This window comes from Molothrus aeneus, chromosome 20 (genome assembly GCF_037042795.1).
Source record: "Molothrus aeneus isolate 106 chromosome 20, BPBGC_Maene_1.0, whole genome shotgun sequence".
In the NCBI taxonomy this organism is placed as follows: domain Eukaryota; kingdom Metazoa; phylum Chordata; class Aves; order Passeriformes; family Icteridae; genus Molothrus; species Molothrus aeneus.
In genome coordinates this window covers 6,793,060-6,808,862 of record NC_089665.1, presented here as the reverse complement: position 1 = coordinate 6,808,862, position 15,803 = coordinate 6,793,060, and the positions used below count along the sequence as shown (strand labels likewise).

Genomic DNA, 15,803 nt, shown 5'->3' with positions numbered 1-15,803 from the left:
GGATGTCGGGCGGCGCGGCGCGGCGGTACGTGGCGGCGGCGCTGGGCCGGGCCCGGGCCCGCGGGCCGCCCCCGCTCTGGGAGCCGCCCCCCGCCCGCCACCTGAGGGCTCTGGGCACCGGGGGGGCAGTGGCGGCGCTGCCGCCGTTGCTGCTGCCGCCGAGGCGGCACCTCTCGTCGCGGTGAGGCCTGTGAGGGGTTGGGTGAGGGCAGGGGGTTCGGGGGGACAGGCGGTGAGGGGCTGATTGAGGGTGAGGAGAGTTGGGGTCTGTTGAGTCACTGGGGGAAGACTGAAAGAGCTGGGGGCTGTCAGGGTTGATATATGGGAGAGGAGGGGATTGGGCTAAAGGGACAGCTGGGTGAGGGTGTCCGGGGCAGTGGGGAGAGGGGACACCGGCAAAGGGTGGAGGGCAGGGGAGGGACTGGGCTGCTCAGTGCATAGCGGGGCTCTTGTGGGGTGCCCGACGGACACACAAGGTGGGGAGCAGTGTCCCCCTGGGCTGGGCGCTGCTGCAGCCCCTGCAAACCCTCCAAGCTGCCTCTCTGCTCCCAGGAACCGTCCCGAGGGCAAAGTGCTGGAGACCGTGGGGGTGTTTGAGGCCCCGAAGCAGCACGGGAAATACGAGACAGGCCAGGTAAGGGGTTCTGGGGGACACTGCTGACCCTGCGGGCTCCTGCCATAGGGATTGGGCAGCTGGGGGATTTCCTGTAAGGAAAAGTCATCAGCAGAAGGCCGGGAGTTTCACAGCTCGGTGCTCCTTGTCTGTGCCGTGTCTGCAGTTTGTCAGTCATCTGACAATAGCAGCTTGATAAGAATCTGCAGCACAACACAACTGTTGTACAATGGCGTTTGCTCCACTGTCTTGCTTTGGGGTTTTCTCCCTCAAGGATCCAAAGAGACAATCAGTGAATTTGAGAAATAAGAACTAAACTTGTAATTCCTGTCCTGAAGACTCTCAGATCTGTTTGTGAGCAGTCTCTCCTTTCTGCTGCTCTGTTACTGCATTACTCATTTAATCCTTCCCTTTTATGGGATGGAGATGACATGGATTTCTTCTCCCATCCCAATCTCTCTTGGTGCTCTGGGCCATCACAGGGGTGATTCTCCCTGTATCCCCATCCCACACATTAAACTTTTTGCAAATGTTTGTAGTTTTACCCCAGATAACAGATTTTTAAAATAATTGAGCTGCAATTATTTGTTCCTTCCAGCTCTTCCTTCACAGTGTGTTTGGCTATCGAGGAATAGTCCTGTTTCCCTGGCAAGCCAGGCTTTATGATCGGGATGTGGCTTCTCCTGTCACAGAAAAGTAAGGATTTGAGAATTTGGACTGGTAGATTTGCATTTTGTAGTGAATTACCTTTTTGGGGTAAAAAAGTGTTTTTAAGGTGGGGCACTGCCATGGGTTTGTTTGCATGAGTGTAAACTAGGAGAGGTCATTAGAGAGATACTCAATACTTAATAATGAAGTATTATTAATTAGAGACATGATGGAAGTATGAAGGATGACAGTGTGTGTATGGAGGAAATAAAAATCAATTTAAAATTATGCTAATGGTATTTTGTATTATACAAAAAGACCCTTTTTGAGTTAGATCCGTGCTCCTGTGTTACCATTTGGAGGCTATTGTAGGTTGCCAGTGAGTTGGGTTTGTCAGCTTCCTCCTCAACTTCAGCCCACTAAACCAAGCTCATCCTTCTTGAATTGCTGTTCAGTTCTCTCCCCTCTTGCACCTGTGTTTCCCCTGGCCTGTGATGAGTTGTGCTGGGAAGGAGTGAGGATCAGAGAGAAAATCAGAAGGCAGTAGGAATATCCACCCCAGAGAGCAGCCTGCACTGAGCAGGAAAAACCTCTGAGCTGTTGGAGCTGTGTCAGACACCACTGGTGGTCATCTCAGCTCGTCTGTCATTGTGTGGGTGGCTCGTGGGGCTTTGGTTTGGGTGCAGCCAGATGATTACAGGCTGCAAAATGTGGCTTTAAAAAAAAAAAAAAAAAGTTTATAAGTGCTTGGTCCTGGTAACAAGAATTTGCTGCCATCCTGGGCTTGAGCTCAGAGCTTTGCTTTTCTCTTTAGGAGCGAGAATGTGGCAGGCCATGGTTCCAAAGAGGTCAAGGGTAAAACACATACTTACTACCAGGTGTTAATAGATGCCCGGGATTGTCCACATATAGTAAGTAATGAGTAATGTTGGTATTGAAACTTGAGTATCTTCTCCTGCATGAGTGGTTCGAAGGGACAGGCACTGAAGGAAAATTGGTTTGGTGGCTAACTGGATTGGTTAGGATTTTTGGATACATTTGTTCTCCAAGGCATGTTTTCCCTGAGAGAGATCATCTGGAATGTCATACAACTGTTTTCTGGATCATGTTTCCCCTTTCCAACCTCCTTTCCTCTTCCTGGTGCTGTTCCCACACTGTTGCACACAGGTCATTAGGAGTGAGAAGCACTGAAAATGCTTCTCACTTGTCTGAGTGGGGAGTTAGTCCAGAGGAATGAAATTGAGAGAATTCTGAGGTGAATTGGTTAAATGAAATAAACATTATGTGCTTTATAAAACACACTGATGAGCTGAAATATGACTGGAAACTGTCCTGCAGCAATGCACACAAAGACATAAAGCTCCCTGTTTCTCAGTCCCAGAGATCACAGACAGAGGCAGTGACGTTCCTGGCAAATCATGATGACAGCAGAGCCCTCTATGCCATCCCAGGTGAGTGAAATCCTCCTGCAGCCTCTGCTCCTTGTGAGGTGAGGTCAGAAAAGGTATCAGTGGTCAGCCCCTGCCAGTGAAGCAGCAATTCCTGCCTTGGAAGGACATTCTGTAGTGGATCTGTCCATAGCTTAGGGCTGTGCTGGACACAACAGAGTGACTAAAGTACAGGAGGCCCTTTGGGTCGCTGCAAGTTGGGCCCTCTTTGATCACACACAGCCATGTCTGATTTGAGCTCTTGAGGCACAGATCCCATACCAAGTTGTATATGGGCTGTTCTGCTTTGTGGTCAGGTGGATTTATTCCTGTCCTGGGCATTTCCTGCCCAGAGTGCTTTTGGGGCAGTGCAGGCACTTTGCAGGCCAGTGTGTGTTTATCAGAGGAGTCACTCCATGAAAAATCTCACAGGAGAACACTGCCAAGAGTTATTCCTGGCACATCCCCCCATTCTTCATTGCAGTTGTGATATTAGCTTTGACTTCTGCTGCCAAAGTCCTTTTTTCTCACCAGTGTGATCAATTTTTCTGCCAGGAGACTTCTGTGCTACTCTCTGCTGGGGAAGTTCCATAGCTTTTGGGGTTTCTTTTTCAGGTTTAGACTATGTAAGCCATGAAGACATCCTTCCCTACAGCTCCACTGATCAAGTGCCCATCCAGCATGAGCTCTTTGAGAGGTTCCTCATGTACGACCAAACAAAAGGTAAATTCTGGCTGCACAGGGAATTCTCCAGAGTCAGATAGTGCTCTATAAAAATACCCAGTGCTCTATAAAAAATACCCAAACCCCATCATCTTGGATATGGTACGAAAATCATTTCTGGCTTGGGGTTTGTTACAGTAAAGCTGCCCTTGAATATATTTTTTTTAAACCACGTGAAAGGAGTTGTGTTGAGGGGAGAGCACTCCAGCTACAGCGTTTCCTCTCCCCTTTCCCTCCCCACAGTCCCACCTTTTGTAGCAAGGGACACTCTGTGTGCGTGGCAGGAGAAGAACCACCCCTGGCTGGAGCTCTCGGATGTGCACCGAGAAACCACGGAGAACATCCGTGTCACTGTTATCCCCTTCTACATGGGCATGAGGGTAAGCGTGCTGCTCTGGTAATTCTGCCATTTGTTTCACTGGCTTGTTTTTGTAAGACTGGTTTGCTGCCTGAAGGCACCTTCTGCTTACTGGAGAAGTGACATTTAACCACAGTTGCTATTTTGTTCTCATGGGTATAAACATGAAACTGTTTTGTGTTATATTTTTGGAGAACATCTCCTGCATATTGGCTTTAGCTGGTTATCAGTAGGATGAGAAATAACCTGTAATGTTCTGCACAACAGTGCTAGCAAGACATTTGGGAAGACTTTTGAATTGGTCCTGTTAGTGCCTCAGTCACGTGAGGTGAGGCTGGGGCCATCTGCTCTGTAACAACAGCCACGTCTGTTACCCTGCCCAGTGATGGGCTGCAGCTCCCTGCCCATTTCCTGCCTCTAGTTTGGCTTAGAGGGTTTGGCTAAAGCCTTCTGGATTTAGCTGATAACCATGTGCTCTTTATAGCACAGAACTTCACGTGGACCATCCAAAATAATGCAGCCCAAACAGACTCCTGAGTGGGAGAGCTGGGAATTCCCACAGCAGTTTGTGATTTCTGAGCACGGCTGTTGGGGAGCCTGAGCTGTGGCAAGTGCACGTTTTGGTGTGCATTTGCAGCTTTTGTGGAGTGCAGCAGATGTTTGTCAGAAAAACAGGTGCCCAAAGGCAAGGAAAGGGGTGTTTTTAGATCTGTAGAAAGTGCATAATTAACAAGGAGATGAACCCTGGGGGTTGTCACGAGCTCCTTGCAGATCTCCCACGTCATGATTAGTTTAGAGCAGAGGCAGTGCCAGGCTCTGCTGATGGAAGGCCTCAGAGAGCAGCTGTCTGTGCTCATGTGAGTTGTCTGCGTCACCCTGGCATGGAGTGAGAGCCCCTGTGCTGGTGCTGTGGTGACAGCTGAAGAGGTTTTTGGCACCACACGTCCAAGGGCAGCTGCTAAAGTCTTTTGTTTCTCTTGACAGGAAGCCCAGAATTCCCACGTCTACTGGGTAAGTGCCTTTTGTATCAAGGAGCAGCTAAAGGGAAGGAGTTAATTTGCTGTGGCATCACTGCAGTGTGATAAGCTCTGAGGGAGAGTAGCCTTTGCCTGGCAACTGTTTCCCCAGTACCAGCTGTAGGTTATCAACAGCTTGCAGCTGATTCCAGCTCTTGATAAGAGCCTTTCTTCTGCTCAGTGGCGCTACTGCATTCGCCTGGAGAACCTGGACAGTGAGGTGGTGCAGCTGAGAGAACGGCACTGGAGGATATTCAGCTTGTCTGGCACCTTGGAGACAGTCCGGGGCCGTGGGGTTGTAGGAAGGGTAGGTACCATCCAGCCTTTATTTTTGGGAAACATGGCCCTTTGCTGGAGTTCTCTCACTTGGTTGTGTGGATTTGCCAGTAAATTGCTTAGTGGGCACTTGAAATAGATGGAGTGGGAAGCTGGCAGTGAAAAAAGTCACGTGAGCTTTTCATCTGTTGTTTGTCTGGGTGAGTTGAAACTTCACACTGAGTATTAGAGAGTGATCCTAAATGACTGGTGGTTGGAAAACTGGAATAATAACAGGATTCTGGTGCTACTCAGTGGACAAATTGTTTGCTGTGTAATTGAGAGAAATGCTGGGGTGTAGGTTTCTGTTTGATTTTGTTTCATGCTATATAAATTTCCTGTTGGTGCCTATTTGTGGTAGAATTGCTGATGCCCAGTGGTCTCTTGTTTTCTCAGGAGCCAGTTTTGTCCAAAGAACAGCCAGCATTTCAGTACAGCAGCCACGTCTCCCTGCAGGCATCCAGTGGTCACATGTGGTAAGAAAAGAAGCCCTAATTGCTGCAGCAGTGTTTTGGGTGTAGGACCCCCCAGCAGTGAGCTGGGGTGCAGCTTGCAGCCTGGGGTTGTGGCTGAAAGCTGGGTGGAAGTAGAGAGGACAGGGCATAGTTGGTAGCTAAAATCTGATGAGCTTCTCTCTAGCTGTATCCTAGTTAGTGATAAGATGATGCATTGGTTCTCTGCACCAGGAGGGGTTCTGGGATCATTTTTCCTCTTGCTGTGGGTTGTGCTAGACTGGATTTAAAGACATGAAGCAGTTATTCCTTTTGTCCTTGGTGCAAGAGCCAAGGCCTTGTGCTGGTGATTTTCTCAGCAGCAGGGATGTGTCCTCTGCTATCTCCTTTCTGAGAGGATTGGGCTTAAACTCCATCTCCATGCACTTCTGTGTCAGGAATTGACATGCAGGGTTTTCCCAGTTTAAACCAAGCAAGGACTTCAGTCTAACTGGTGTTTAAGTTTCTTCTCCTGTAAGTGCAGGGAGGGAAATGCCCAGCTCAGTTGTTCTTTTCCTGTGCCTTGGGGTTAAAGTAGCTTCTCTTTATTTGCCTTTTGGCTGGGTTAGCACATTTAGTGCCACCTCTGTGTGGACAAGGATTGCACAGCCACCTCTTGCCTTCTGTATGACAGGTCCTTCTGCATTTTTTTAAGGAAATCTCTTTCAAAAGTTAGGTTGCATTTGAGTTGGGAAAAGCAGGAGAGCAGCTTTTTGCATATAGGGTGTACCTTGTTTGCCATGTGAAGTGTTTTGAATTGCCTGAATGGATGCCCTGGGGAATAAAACCAGATGGTCTAGGAGTTTTTCCCTCTCTGCATACATCCTGAAGACAGAGACAAAGGTTCTGCAGCTCAGAAGCTGCTCAGCTTGACTTCTGGTGTTCAGTTGTGTCCTCTCTGTCCTGAGAACCTGTTAATTTATCTCCACGGCCCTCTTGCCCATGTTGTGTTCTGCAGTACAACTGTCTGTAGTTCAGAGCAGTAAACAAATGGTTGTACCAGGACAGGCAGGTTCAGCTCTGAAATGCAAAGTTGAAGCTGTTCCAAATTACATCTGTGATGAGATTTCTTAATGCCATAGACAACCAGTGGAGCTCCTGCCAAGAAACACAAATCTGAATTTACGTGTAACCAGTCTGTAAAAATAGCTCAGATGGCTCTGTGTCCTGGGGAGTAGGAGTTGGGTAAACACCACTGCAGGTGCATGGAGGGTGCTTGACTCCTGTGGGCTGCAATCATCACAGCTTTGTGCAGGAAATGTGTCAGGGATGTGCTGTAGAACTGCCCAGGAGTCCTCCATCAATGAGTTATGTTTCCAGCTGAGCCCATGTCCTTGCTGCTGGACCAGCCTTGCAGATGCATCCCCAGGATGTTGAAGAGCTCAGGTCTTACCTTTTTGCTGATGCTTCCTAGGTGTGTTTGGCCCTGGCCTCAGTGTGACCTCTGCCATTATTTTTGCAGGGGCACTTTTCGATTTGAGAGGCCTGATGGCTCCCACTTTGATGTCCGAATCCCACCCTTTTCCCTGGAAAGCAACAAAGATGAGAAGACCCCTCCCTCCGGCCTTCACTGGTAGATCAGAGTGCCCAGAGCCACGGAGGCCTGTGTGTGTTGTAGACCTTTGCCTCCCCTTTATGCTGCAGCCAAGAACACGGAGCTTTTAAACATTTTAAACCATTTTTGTTTTAACTATTGTCTGCCAGGGAGGCTTTTTTTGGAACTTTACTACTGGCTCTTCTCTCAGGCTGCTTGTAAAACATAAGCTGTGTTCCAGGTAACCCTTTCCCTCTGTGACACCTGCTGGGTTTTTGGGGCTGGGGGATGTAGATCTGTGCTGCTGCAGAAGACTGGCCCCCCTCAGCAGGCCTGGACCCTTTCCAATGTGTTGTGACTTCTCTGCAATGTGAGGTTTCTCTAATAAACTGGCCCTTCCAGTTGCAACCAGTCTTCCTTCCTAAGCCAAGGCCATGGCTTTGCATCCAGCCTGTCCCAGCTTGTTGCTCCCCCAGAGTTCTTGCTGCTTCAGAAGCAGCTGCTCCTCCTTTAGGGAACAGGAATGTGAGCTCAGCTTTCCTGCAGTGCAGCTCCTTTTTGGGATTCAGCCAGGGTTGGAGCAGCCTGTGAGCTGCACTCATGGCACAGCTTGTCTGGGCTTTGTGCTGTGATACAAAGCCTGTTCTTTTTGGAGAAGAGGGTGCAGAGGGGATGAGGTGGGTGACATATGGTGCTGTCACAGTGTCCTGTGCGTGCAGAGCACCAGGCTCTGTGCTGTGATGGCACAGGAGAGCTGAGGGAAGCCTTCCCCCTGCCAGGGCTTTGCTGCAGGGATTTCCGTCTCAGCAGCTCCCCTGCTTACACTGTGGCTGCATCCATATTTTCTTGGTGGTTCCTGCTTGTTTTCACCTGGAATGCTGTGAGGCAGTACTTGGCTTTCTGCTCCTGCTTGCTCTGCTTGGCAGGCTGTGATTTTTTTGGTGGCATGTGTCTGGAGGGCCCTGCAGGACTGTGAAATCCCTGTAAGATGACAATGTATGGATGTATGGGAAAGCCAGAGCAGCTCTGAGGATTGCAAAGATCATCAGCCCCCGTGGTGTGGGACCCTTCTGGCTGCCTCTGGGTATCCAGACTTCTGCATCACTCTTGAGGCAGGAGTACTTGGCCTTGTGATAACCCTAGAAAGTTTCCAACCTTCCTCCTTTCCTAGTCTTGCATAAATGACAAGGTGTAACTAACTCACAGGGTGTTTTCCTTGATTTAGAAGTATCCCAGTTATTCCCTCTTCCCTGGAACCCCCTCTGAGCAGCCTGTTTGCCTTTGGCTCTGGAGGGCAGAGCTGTGAGCAAACAGCCATGGGGGAAGACTCTGATGCTGTCCCATCAGGCAGTCGATTCTGTTTAGAGAGACTCAATCGCTGCAGCGTTTATCTGTCACCAGTCTCTTCAGTTTTGTGTCTTCCTTCCTCTCAGGTAGTCCGTGCTCAAATTTAGACTTTCAAAGGTTCAAACAGCCAGCCTGCTTTTAGGGGTAGAAAAGGATCCCTAAAGACCAATCACAGCTGACAACCCCACATTGCTGCTGTCATGCTGATTTCCTCTCAGGAGGAGGAGGTGGGAAGACGCCTCGAGTCCAGAGGCAGCAGGAGCCTGTAGGAACCTGCTTTTCCCTTCCCATGCAGCTGCCCTGCCCCTCCCTCGAGTTACCTCAGCTTTCCTGGCGATTGCAACACCCTTGTGAATGTTTAACCCCGCTGCTCCACCCCGAAGGGATGGAGTGATCCCGGGGCAGGCTCTGCTGGGCTTTGGGGTGATGTCCCATCGGGGCTGAGGCAGGAACGGACATTCCTGCCTGGATAATCATTGGCGAGACCGAGGTCACCGCGGTAACACACCGGGGCACCGCAGGAATGTTTCCACTCCAGCAGGCTTTGCCGTCCTGTCCTGGCGCCTGGGCGCGACGCCAGAGGCTCGGCAGGGCCTTTCCCCAACCGCTTCATCCCTCCGGAGCGCGGCCGAGCCCCGTCCCCCTCTCGGTGTAAATACCTGTACAAAGAACCAACCAATAAAGCGCTGAACGAACGCCTCTGCCTCCCGCCTCTCATTGCCCAGCTACGGCCATAAGCCCTGCTGCTCTTCCCTCCCCGCCCCGGCGTTCCTTTCCTGGGTCTCCTTTCCCTTTCCCGGGGTTCCTTTCCCGGGGCTCGGTCCCGGTCCCGTCCCTCGCGGTGCCCACGTGGGTCCCCGCAGTCCCCGTCGCGCCGGAAGTGACGCGAGGCGAGCGCGCCGAGGCGGTGGCGGCGAGGCGGCAGCATGGTGATGGCGGCGGCGGGCGCGCACCGGCCCGGGCCGCTCAAGCAGCAGAACAAGGCGCACAAGGGCGGCAAGCACAGCGGCTCCTCGCAGCGCCGCGCTGGAGGTGAGGCGGGACGGGCTCCCCGCGGGTTCCCCGCTGCCATCGGCCAGCCCTGACCGTTCTCTTCCCCTCCCCAGGCCGCGTCCCCGTCAAGGCCCAGCCCCGCCGGCGGCTCCGCGATCTGAACAGGGTGGACCGGCGGCATCAGGCGCTGCAGCTCCGCCGGCAGCGCAAGGAGGCGGTGAGGCACCGGGGGAACCGGGCCGGTTGTTGCGGGGGAGCGGGAAACGGCTCGGTTCGAGTCTCTACCGGAGGGGGCTTGAATTGGGGCCGGGGGGTCCGGATGTAGGCGGTGCGGCCGGCCCGGTTTGGGACTTTGCGGGGGAGCGAGCGGGTGCCGGGCCCGGTTGGGTTTGGATCAAACGGAGCATTGCGGAACGGACCGGGTGCGGTCGGGCTGCGGCGTGGGGTAGCCTGGCCTGGTCCGGGGGCGGGAGAGGAGCCGCGCTCGGGTTGGCATTCAAGCCCTGCCCGTGTGCCCGCAGGTGCTGGCGGAGAAGCGCAGCCTCGGCAGCAGGGACGGGCCCCCGCACCTCGTGGTTGTGGTGCTGCTGCACAGCAGGGCTGCGGCCCAGGACTCGCTGCGGCTGCTGCAGAGCCAGGACTCGGCCGTTGTCCGTGCAGATGAGGGCGGAGCTGGCGGCTTTGCCCTGCTCTGCCCCCGGCTCAAGCAGCGCTGGCGCTTTGTCACAGCCCAGGCAGGTGAGGAGGTGCCGCTGTGGGTTAGGTTCTTGGTTCTGGTGCCTCTGGCAGCCCCACTAATAGAAGTGTTTTGGGTGCAGGGGATCTCCACGCTGTTTTAGACCTTGCCAAGGTTGCTGACTCCCTGCTATTCATCCTGGACCCTGTGGATGGCTGGGACAGTGAAGGGGAGCACTGCCTCTCCTGCCTCTTCGCACAGGGGCTGCCCAGTTATGGTGAGAAATGTTTTTGGTTTCTGGGGATGCTTCATGGAGATTGAGTGTCACAATAATTAAATTTCAGGGCTCTGTCACCTTAATGGAGATTGAGTGTCACTGTAATTAAACTTCAGGGCTCTGCCACCTTCAGTGAAAATAATATTTTTCTTATGTTGAGGTGGAAGTTCTTTCATTTCAGATTATGGCCATTGCTCCCTGTCCTGTTGGGCACCACTGAAACCAGTGAAACTCCCTTTGTACCTTGTGGTGCAAATCTGGCCATTTGGGCTGCTGACATCCAAATATTTGCCTGTGTTTGGTAAAAAGAACAGCAGAAAGTTTAGGATCTGATCCAAGCTCTGTTTTCTGCTCGCCAGCTCTGGCTGTCCCAGGAGGCACTGACCTGCCCCCTAAGAAGAGGATAGATGCCAGGAAGAAACTCTCCAAGTGCATTGAGAAGCGTTTTCCTGAGGCCAAGCTGTTCCCACTGAACACAGAGCAGGAATCCTCGCTGCTCCTGAGGCACCTGAGCTCCCAGAAGCAGAGGCACCTGGCTTTTCGTGCCCGCCGCGCTCACCTGCTTGCCCGTGCTGCTGAGTTTGTGCCCAGCCAGGACAGTGACCTGGTGGGGACTCTGAAGGTGTCTGGCTTTGTCCGGGGACAAACCCTCAACGTGAACAGCCTGGTGCACATTGTGGGGCACGGGGACTTCCAGCTGAGCCAGGTGGATGCTCCCCCTGACCCGCTCTCTTTGAACCCACGCGTGGTTAAAGGACAGAAGAGGAGTCAGCAGGACATGGAGGTTCAGGTGTGTGGGGTGAGAACTTTGTCAGTCCTTTTAGAACACAAGGTTTCTAAAATTTCATTGGGGAAAATACACCTGTGGGAAATATGTGGGTGAGGAGAGGGGAAAGGGAGTTTTGTCTGTGCTCTGGTGCTGGGCTGAGGTTCTGTGCCTGCAGTGTGTAATGAAAGTTATGTCACAACATCATGAAGGGAGTTTCACCTGAGACTGACTGCAAGCTTCAGTTGGGTGTGCTCAGATCTAGGAGCTTTGCTCTTGTCCTTCAGGATGACTCTGGAAATGGTGCTGTTGAGATGGAGGAAGATGTCAAGGTGCTGATGAAGGCAGATCCAAGCAAGCAGGAGTCTCTGCAGTCAGAAGTGGTTCCTGATCCCATGGAAGGGGAGCAGACATGGCCCACTGAAGAAGAGCTGCAGGAAGCAGAGGGTGAGCAGAAGCAATAGTTCTGTATTTCTTCCTTGTCCCTCTTAGGAGGGTTGTTAGAAACTTCTGTCACCAGGGTGGCTGTGAAGAAACATCTTAGTTGGGGTGACTTCCATCCCCAGTCCCATCAGGTGGTTTGCCTGGCAAGTTAGCAGGTTTTGGCCGTCCTTACAAATTCTGTGCTGCAAAAAAAGCAATTCTGGTCTAGATCTGGTTTTGGCTATTCTGGTGCAAGTGTTGCTGAGGGGAAGGAGAACTGTTCCTGTACTAACCCCTGGTGGGAATCCTACAGATTCTCTGAAGGCAAACAGGAGGGTGGTGAAGGTCCCCAAAGGCACATCCAAGTACCAGGCTGCCTGGATTGTGGATGATGGAGAAGAAGGCAGTGAGAAAGATGATGATGAAGATGACGACATGGATGATGATCTGATGGAAGAGGCAGTTTCTCAGGTACCTCCAAGGGCTGATAGTACAGGTGATCTCCAGGCCATTATTGCATGTTCTAGGAAGATTCTGTCCTATGCAAGGGCATGGTGCAGAGCCAGGACTTGCCTGGATTTCCACTGTTAAATCCCTGCATGTATCACATTCCTTCTTTGGCCTGTTAGACCCCAAAATGATGGGCTGGGGTCCCAAATCCCACAATGTGAGCACACCCAGGGTGCCAGTGCTGCATGCACTGCTCTGTGTGCTCACAGGCTCTGTGCTGCCCTGTGCCAGGAGGGGGAGAGCAGTGAGGAGGAGGAGGAGGAAGCTGGGGAGGAGGAGAGTGAGACCATGACCATGCCCGAGTGCCTGCGGGATGAGCAGTACGACGAGAAGATGGAGGAGGATGAACAGATGCTGGAGAGATACAAGCAGGAGAGGATGGATGAGATGTTTCCAGATGAGGTGGACACCCCACGGGATGTGCCTGCCAGGGTCAGGTAAGAAATGGGATGCTTTGCTGGGAGAGGAGCTGGAAGGTTCCTTTCTGTTTCATTTGGTGAGGAAGCCTGTGATGTCTTAGCCGTGGTGTCTGAACCTGGCTGAAGGACTCTTGTGAAGACTCTTTTTGGCTCTGAGGCTTCCATTGCAACCACTGGTTGGCAGGGAGGGCTGGGTCCTGACCTGGGAGAGAGAGGAGGATGGCCCTGAGGCAAGGACAGCTTGTTTGGGGATTTGGTTGCTGGTTTTAGGTCTCTTTGCACTGATATCTTTCCTGAGGGCTAATGTTTGCTTTGCACCCTTTGTCCTCCTTGAGGATGTGAGACCCTACAGACCACAGCTGGTGGTGAAGGATGGGATTCACCTCAGTTGGTGAAGTAATTTGTCTTTCCTGCTCTCTGTTTTCAAGGTTCCAGAAGTACAGGGGGCTGAAAAGCTTCCGGACTTCTCCTTGGGACCCCAAAGAGAATCTTCCAAGGGATTATGCCAGGATCTTCCAGTTCCAGGACTTCTCCCGAACCAGAAAGAACCTCTTCAGGCAAATAGAGAAGGAGGAGACTGAGGGAGCTTCGGTAATTCCCTTTTGCTGATCCCTTTCCCTATTGTGTTCCTTTGCTCCCAGTAGGAGTGACTTATCAGGGAGGTGGTTGGGTGGATCTTTTGGCCAGCTGGTTCTTAGTAGGAAGCCCTAAGTTCAGACAGTTTTCTCCTGGATTCCCTTCCTAATCCAGGCACATCTTCTGACACTTTTTTTCTGTTGAGAGAAGTGTTCACAACTGCTCCTGTCTTGGCAGGTGGGCTGGTACGTTACACTTCATGTCTGCAATGTCCCTGTCTCTGTGATGGAGAGCTTCAAGGAGGGGAAACCCCTGGTTCTGTTCTCACTGCTTCCCCATGAACAAAAGGTGAACACAAGGGATATACCTCGGAGGGATGTGCAGCTCCCTGTTCCTTCAGGCTGCATGGCCTGGGGAGGGTCTGGCTGCAGAGGGTTTGGGCTGAAATGTCCCCAGATTGTTCCTGTTTCAGAGGGTCTGGCTGCAGAGGGTTTGGGCTGAAATGTCCCCAGATTGTTCCTGTTTCAGAGGGTCTGGCTGCAGAGGGTTTGGGCTGAAATCTCCCCACATTGCTCCTGTTTCAGAGGGTCTGGCTGCAGAGGGTTTGGGCTGAAATCTCCCCACATTGCTCCTGTTTCAGAGCAGGTCGGAGCACGCAGAAACTGCTGGAGGGGGGGTTAGGAGAAAGTGTCTGAGCCTGGCACTGGTGACCAGTGACCTTTTGGGACCCCATTTTCCAGGACATTCATCTCTGCTGCAATGTCCTGTTGTTTTCTGCTGCCCAGCAGCCCCTGACTGTGCTGCCTCTTGCAGATGTCCGTGTTGAACTTCCTGGTGCGTCGGCACCCGGGCAACAGCGAGCCAGTGAGGGCCAAGGAGGAGCTGATCTTCCACTGCGGGTTCAGGCGCTTCCGAGCATCCCCCCTGTTCTCCCAGCACACCTCAGGTTTGTCAGGGACTGGGTACAGCAGGAGTGGGGTTGGGAATTCTGGAGCAGGAAGCCTGTGATGTCTTAGCCGTGGTGTCTGAACCTGGCTGAAGGATTCTTGTGAAGACTCACTCCTAGGCTCTGAGGCTTCCAGGGCAGGCACTAAATCATGGGCAGTAGAATGGCTTGGGAAAGGTGGTTCACTGATCCAGGCAAGGTCCAGGTTCCATGCCAGAGGATCACCTTCATTCCCAGATACTCAGTGCCAGTAGAGATGGGGTGTTTGTTGAACAGGGAACAAGGAGCTCTGGGGTTTCTCACAGCTCTGAGGGCGGCTCTGGCCTGAACTTGATAATTTCTGTTCTGTCCTAGCTGATAAACACAAGCTGGAGCGTTTCCTGCGCCCAGATGCTGCCCTGGTGGTGACTGTCTATGCTCCCATCACTTTCCCTCCTGCCTCAGTGCTGCTTTTCAAACAGAGAAGTAATGGTGAGTTAATAAATGCTGAGGAGGTGATGTCTGGGAAACAAACTGTCCCCATACCCTGCTTATAAGTGCATCTCTCCAGAAAGTATGACTTGAAAAAGCTGTTTCCTTCCTGCTGTTTGAGATGAGCTTCTCTCCATCCCTGTTGTCACTTATTGTCCCTGCTGTGGGGTTGCTCTGGGCCTGCAGCCCTTTGGGGAAGGTGTTTGTGCTGGGGAAGGGGGGTGATGGAGGCACCTGCCCTGGTGAAATGGTGACTCTGTCTGGCAGGAATGCACGACCTCATTGCCACGGGCTCCCTGCTCTCCGTGGACCCTGACAGGATCGTCATCAAGCGCCTGGTGCTCAGTGGCCACCCCTTCAAGATCTTCACCAAGATGGCTGTTGTGCGATACATGTTCTTCAACAGAGGTACAGCTGGTCTCTGGTGGGAGGAGAGGCTCTGGAAGTTCTGTCCCTGTGTTTATGTTGGTGCAGCACAGCCTGTTCCTTACCTGCCTTTTGTGTTTCCATCTCCAGAGGATGTGATGTGGTTCAAGCCCGTGGAGCTGAGGACAAAGTGGGGACGCAGAGGGCACATCAAGGAGCCATTAGGTAGGTTTGATTTGGTGTTTATCTCTGTGTTGCTGGCATGGTGTGATCCTCCTGTGCCTGAGAGACTGCTAATGGCCTCTTCTGCCCTCTGCCTAGGGACCCATGGGCACATGAAGTGCCACTTTGATGGGCAGCTCAAGTCCCAGGACACGGTGCTGCTGAACCTCTACAAGCGTGTTTTTCCCAAATGGACTTATGACCCTCATGTCCCAGAGCCTGTGCCGTGGGTGAGGAGTGAGAGTGCACTGCCAGAGCAGGAGGTGGAGATGGAATGAGTCTCCAGCATGGCTGGAGTTTGTGCCTTGGCTCCCTGGATGCTGTTCTTGGCCCGTGCACTGTGAGGACAGCACTGATGCCTTGGACGTGTTACTGCTGGGGTCTGTACAGGGGCAGCTGCGTCGCCAGCTGCTGCTCAGGTACCAGCTATAGCTATTTATTTTAATGGAAAATGTCAAAAATGCCTAAGTGCCTCTGTCGTGGTGGTGGCCAGGAGGCTGTGAGCACCCCTTGTCCACTGACCCCACTGGGATTGTTTCAGTCCCTCATGCCCAGCCACCTGGGGTGAGGGGGATTTTGCTGTGTGGAGGAGTTTGCTGGCAGTTCCTGTGCTGCTGAGAAAGAAGAGCCAAGTAGCAGCTGGGGAGGGTGACTGAGTGCAGCTCTCTGGAGGCCTGGGGCAGGGC

At 52.5% G+C, this 15,803-nt stretch overlaps 2 protein-coding genes and 2 non-coding genes across 4 annotated transcripts; all 4 read left to right on the top strand.

Moving 5' to 3' along the window:
* Positions 1-2: 2 nt before the first annotated feature.
* POLDIP2 (DNA polymerase delta interacting protein 2) lies at positions 3-9,167 on the top strand. Its single transcript, XM_066563714.1, has 11 exons — positions 3-181; positions 553-634; positions 1,212-1,309; positions 2,076-2,172; positions 2,637-2,712; positions 3,304-3,411; positions 3,655-3,791; positions 4,754-4,780; positions 4,967-5,092; positions 5,497-5,576; positions 7,054-9,167. The coding sequence occupies exons 1-11, from the start codon at positions 3-5 to the stop codon at positions 7,166-7,168; spliced, it is 1,125 nt and encodes a 374-aa protein (XP_066419811.1). The 3' UTR covers positions 7,169-9,167.
* Positions 9,168-9,398: 231 nt separating this feature from the next.
* TSR1 (TSR1 ribosome maturation factor) lies at positions 9,399-15,581 on the top strand. The gene is made up of 15 exons (XM_066563314.1): positions 9,399-9,504; positions 9,579-9,682; positions 9,987-10,203; positions 10,284-10,418; positions 10,778-11,208; positions 11,472-11,631; positions 11,921-12,078; positions 12,349-12,554; positions 12,965-13,127; positions 13,350-13,460; positions 13,926-14,058; positions 14,413-14,529; positions 14,797-14,937; positions 15,046-15,120; positions 15,217-15,581. The coding sequence occupies exons 1-15, from the start codon at positions 9,399-9,401 to the stop codon at positions 15,393-15,395; spliced, it is 2,436 nt and encodes an 811-aa protein (XP_066419411.1). The 3' UTR covers positions 15,396-15,581.
* Positions 12,615-12,705, top strand: LOC136565278 (small nucleolar RNA SNORD91 family). Its single transcript, XR_010784838.1, has one exon. It is a non-coding gene; the product is annotated as a small nucleolar RNA SNORD91 family (small nucleolar RNA).
* On the top strand, positions 14,106-14,198 carry LOC136565279 (small nucleolar RNA SNORD91 family). Its single transcript, XR_010784839.1, has one exon. It is a non-coding gene; the product is annotated as a small nucleolar RNA SNORD91 family (small nucleolar RNA).
* Positions 15,582-15,803: the final 222 nt, after the last annotated feature.

Excerpts from the sequence above, each read along its gene's own strand:
- POLDIP2 (XM_066563714.1), top strand. The coding sequence starts at position 3 with ATGTCGGGCGGCGCGGCGCGGCGGTACGTGGCGGCGGCGCTGGGCCGG. Across the intron at positions 182-552 it reads AGGCGGCACCTCTCGTCGCG|GAACCGTCCCGAGGGCAAAG; the intron begins GTGAGGCCTGTG and ends CTCTGCTCCCAG. Across the intron at positions 5,093-5,496 it reads GCCGTGGGGTTGTAGGAAGG|GAGCCAGTTTTGTCCAAAGA; the intron begins GTAGGTACCATC and ends TTGTTTTCTCAG.
- TSR1 (XM_066563314.1), top strand. The coding sequence starts at position 9,399 with ATGGTGATGGCGGCGGCGGGCGCGCACCGGCCCGGGCCGCTCAAGCAG. Across the intron at positions 14,530-14,796 it reads TTTCAAACAGAGAAGTAATG|GAATGCACGACCTCATTGCC; the intron begins GTGAGTTAATAA and ends TCTGTCTGGCAG. Across the intron at positions 15,121-15,216 it reads GCACATCAAGGAGCCATTAG|GGACCCATGGGCACATGAAG; the intron begins GTAGGTTTGATT and ends CCCTCTGCCTAG.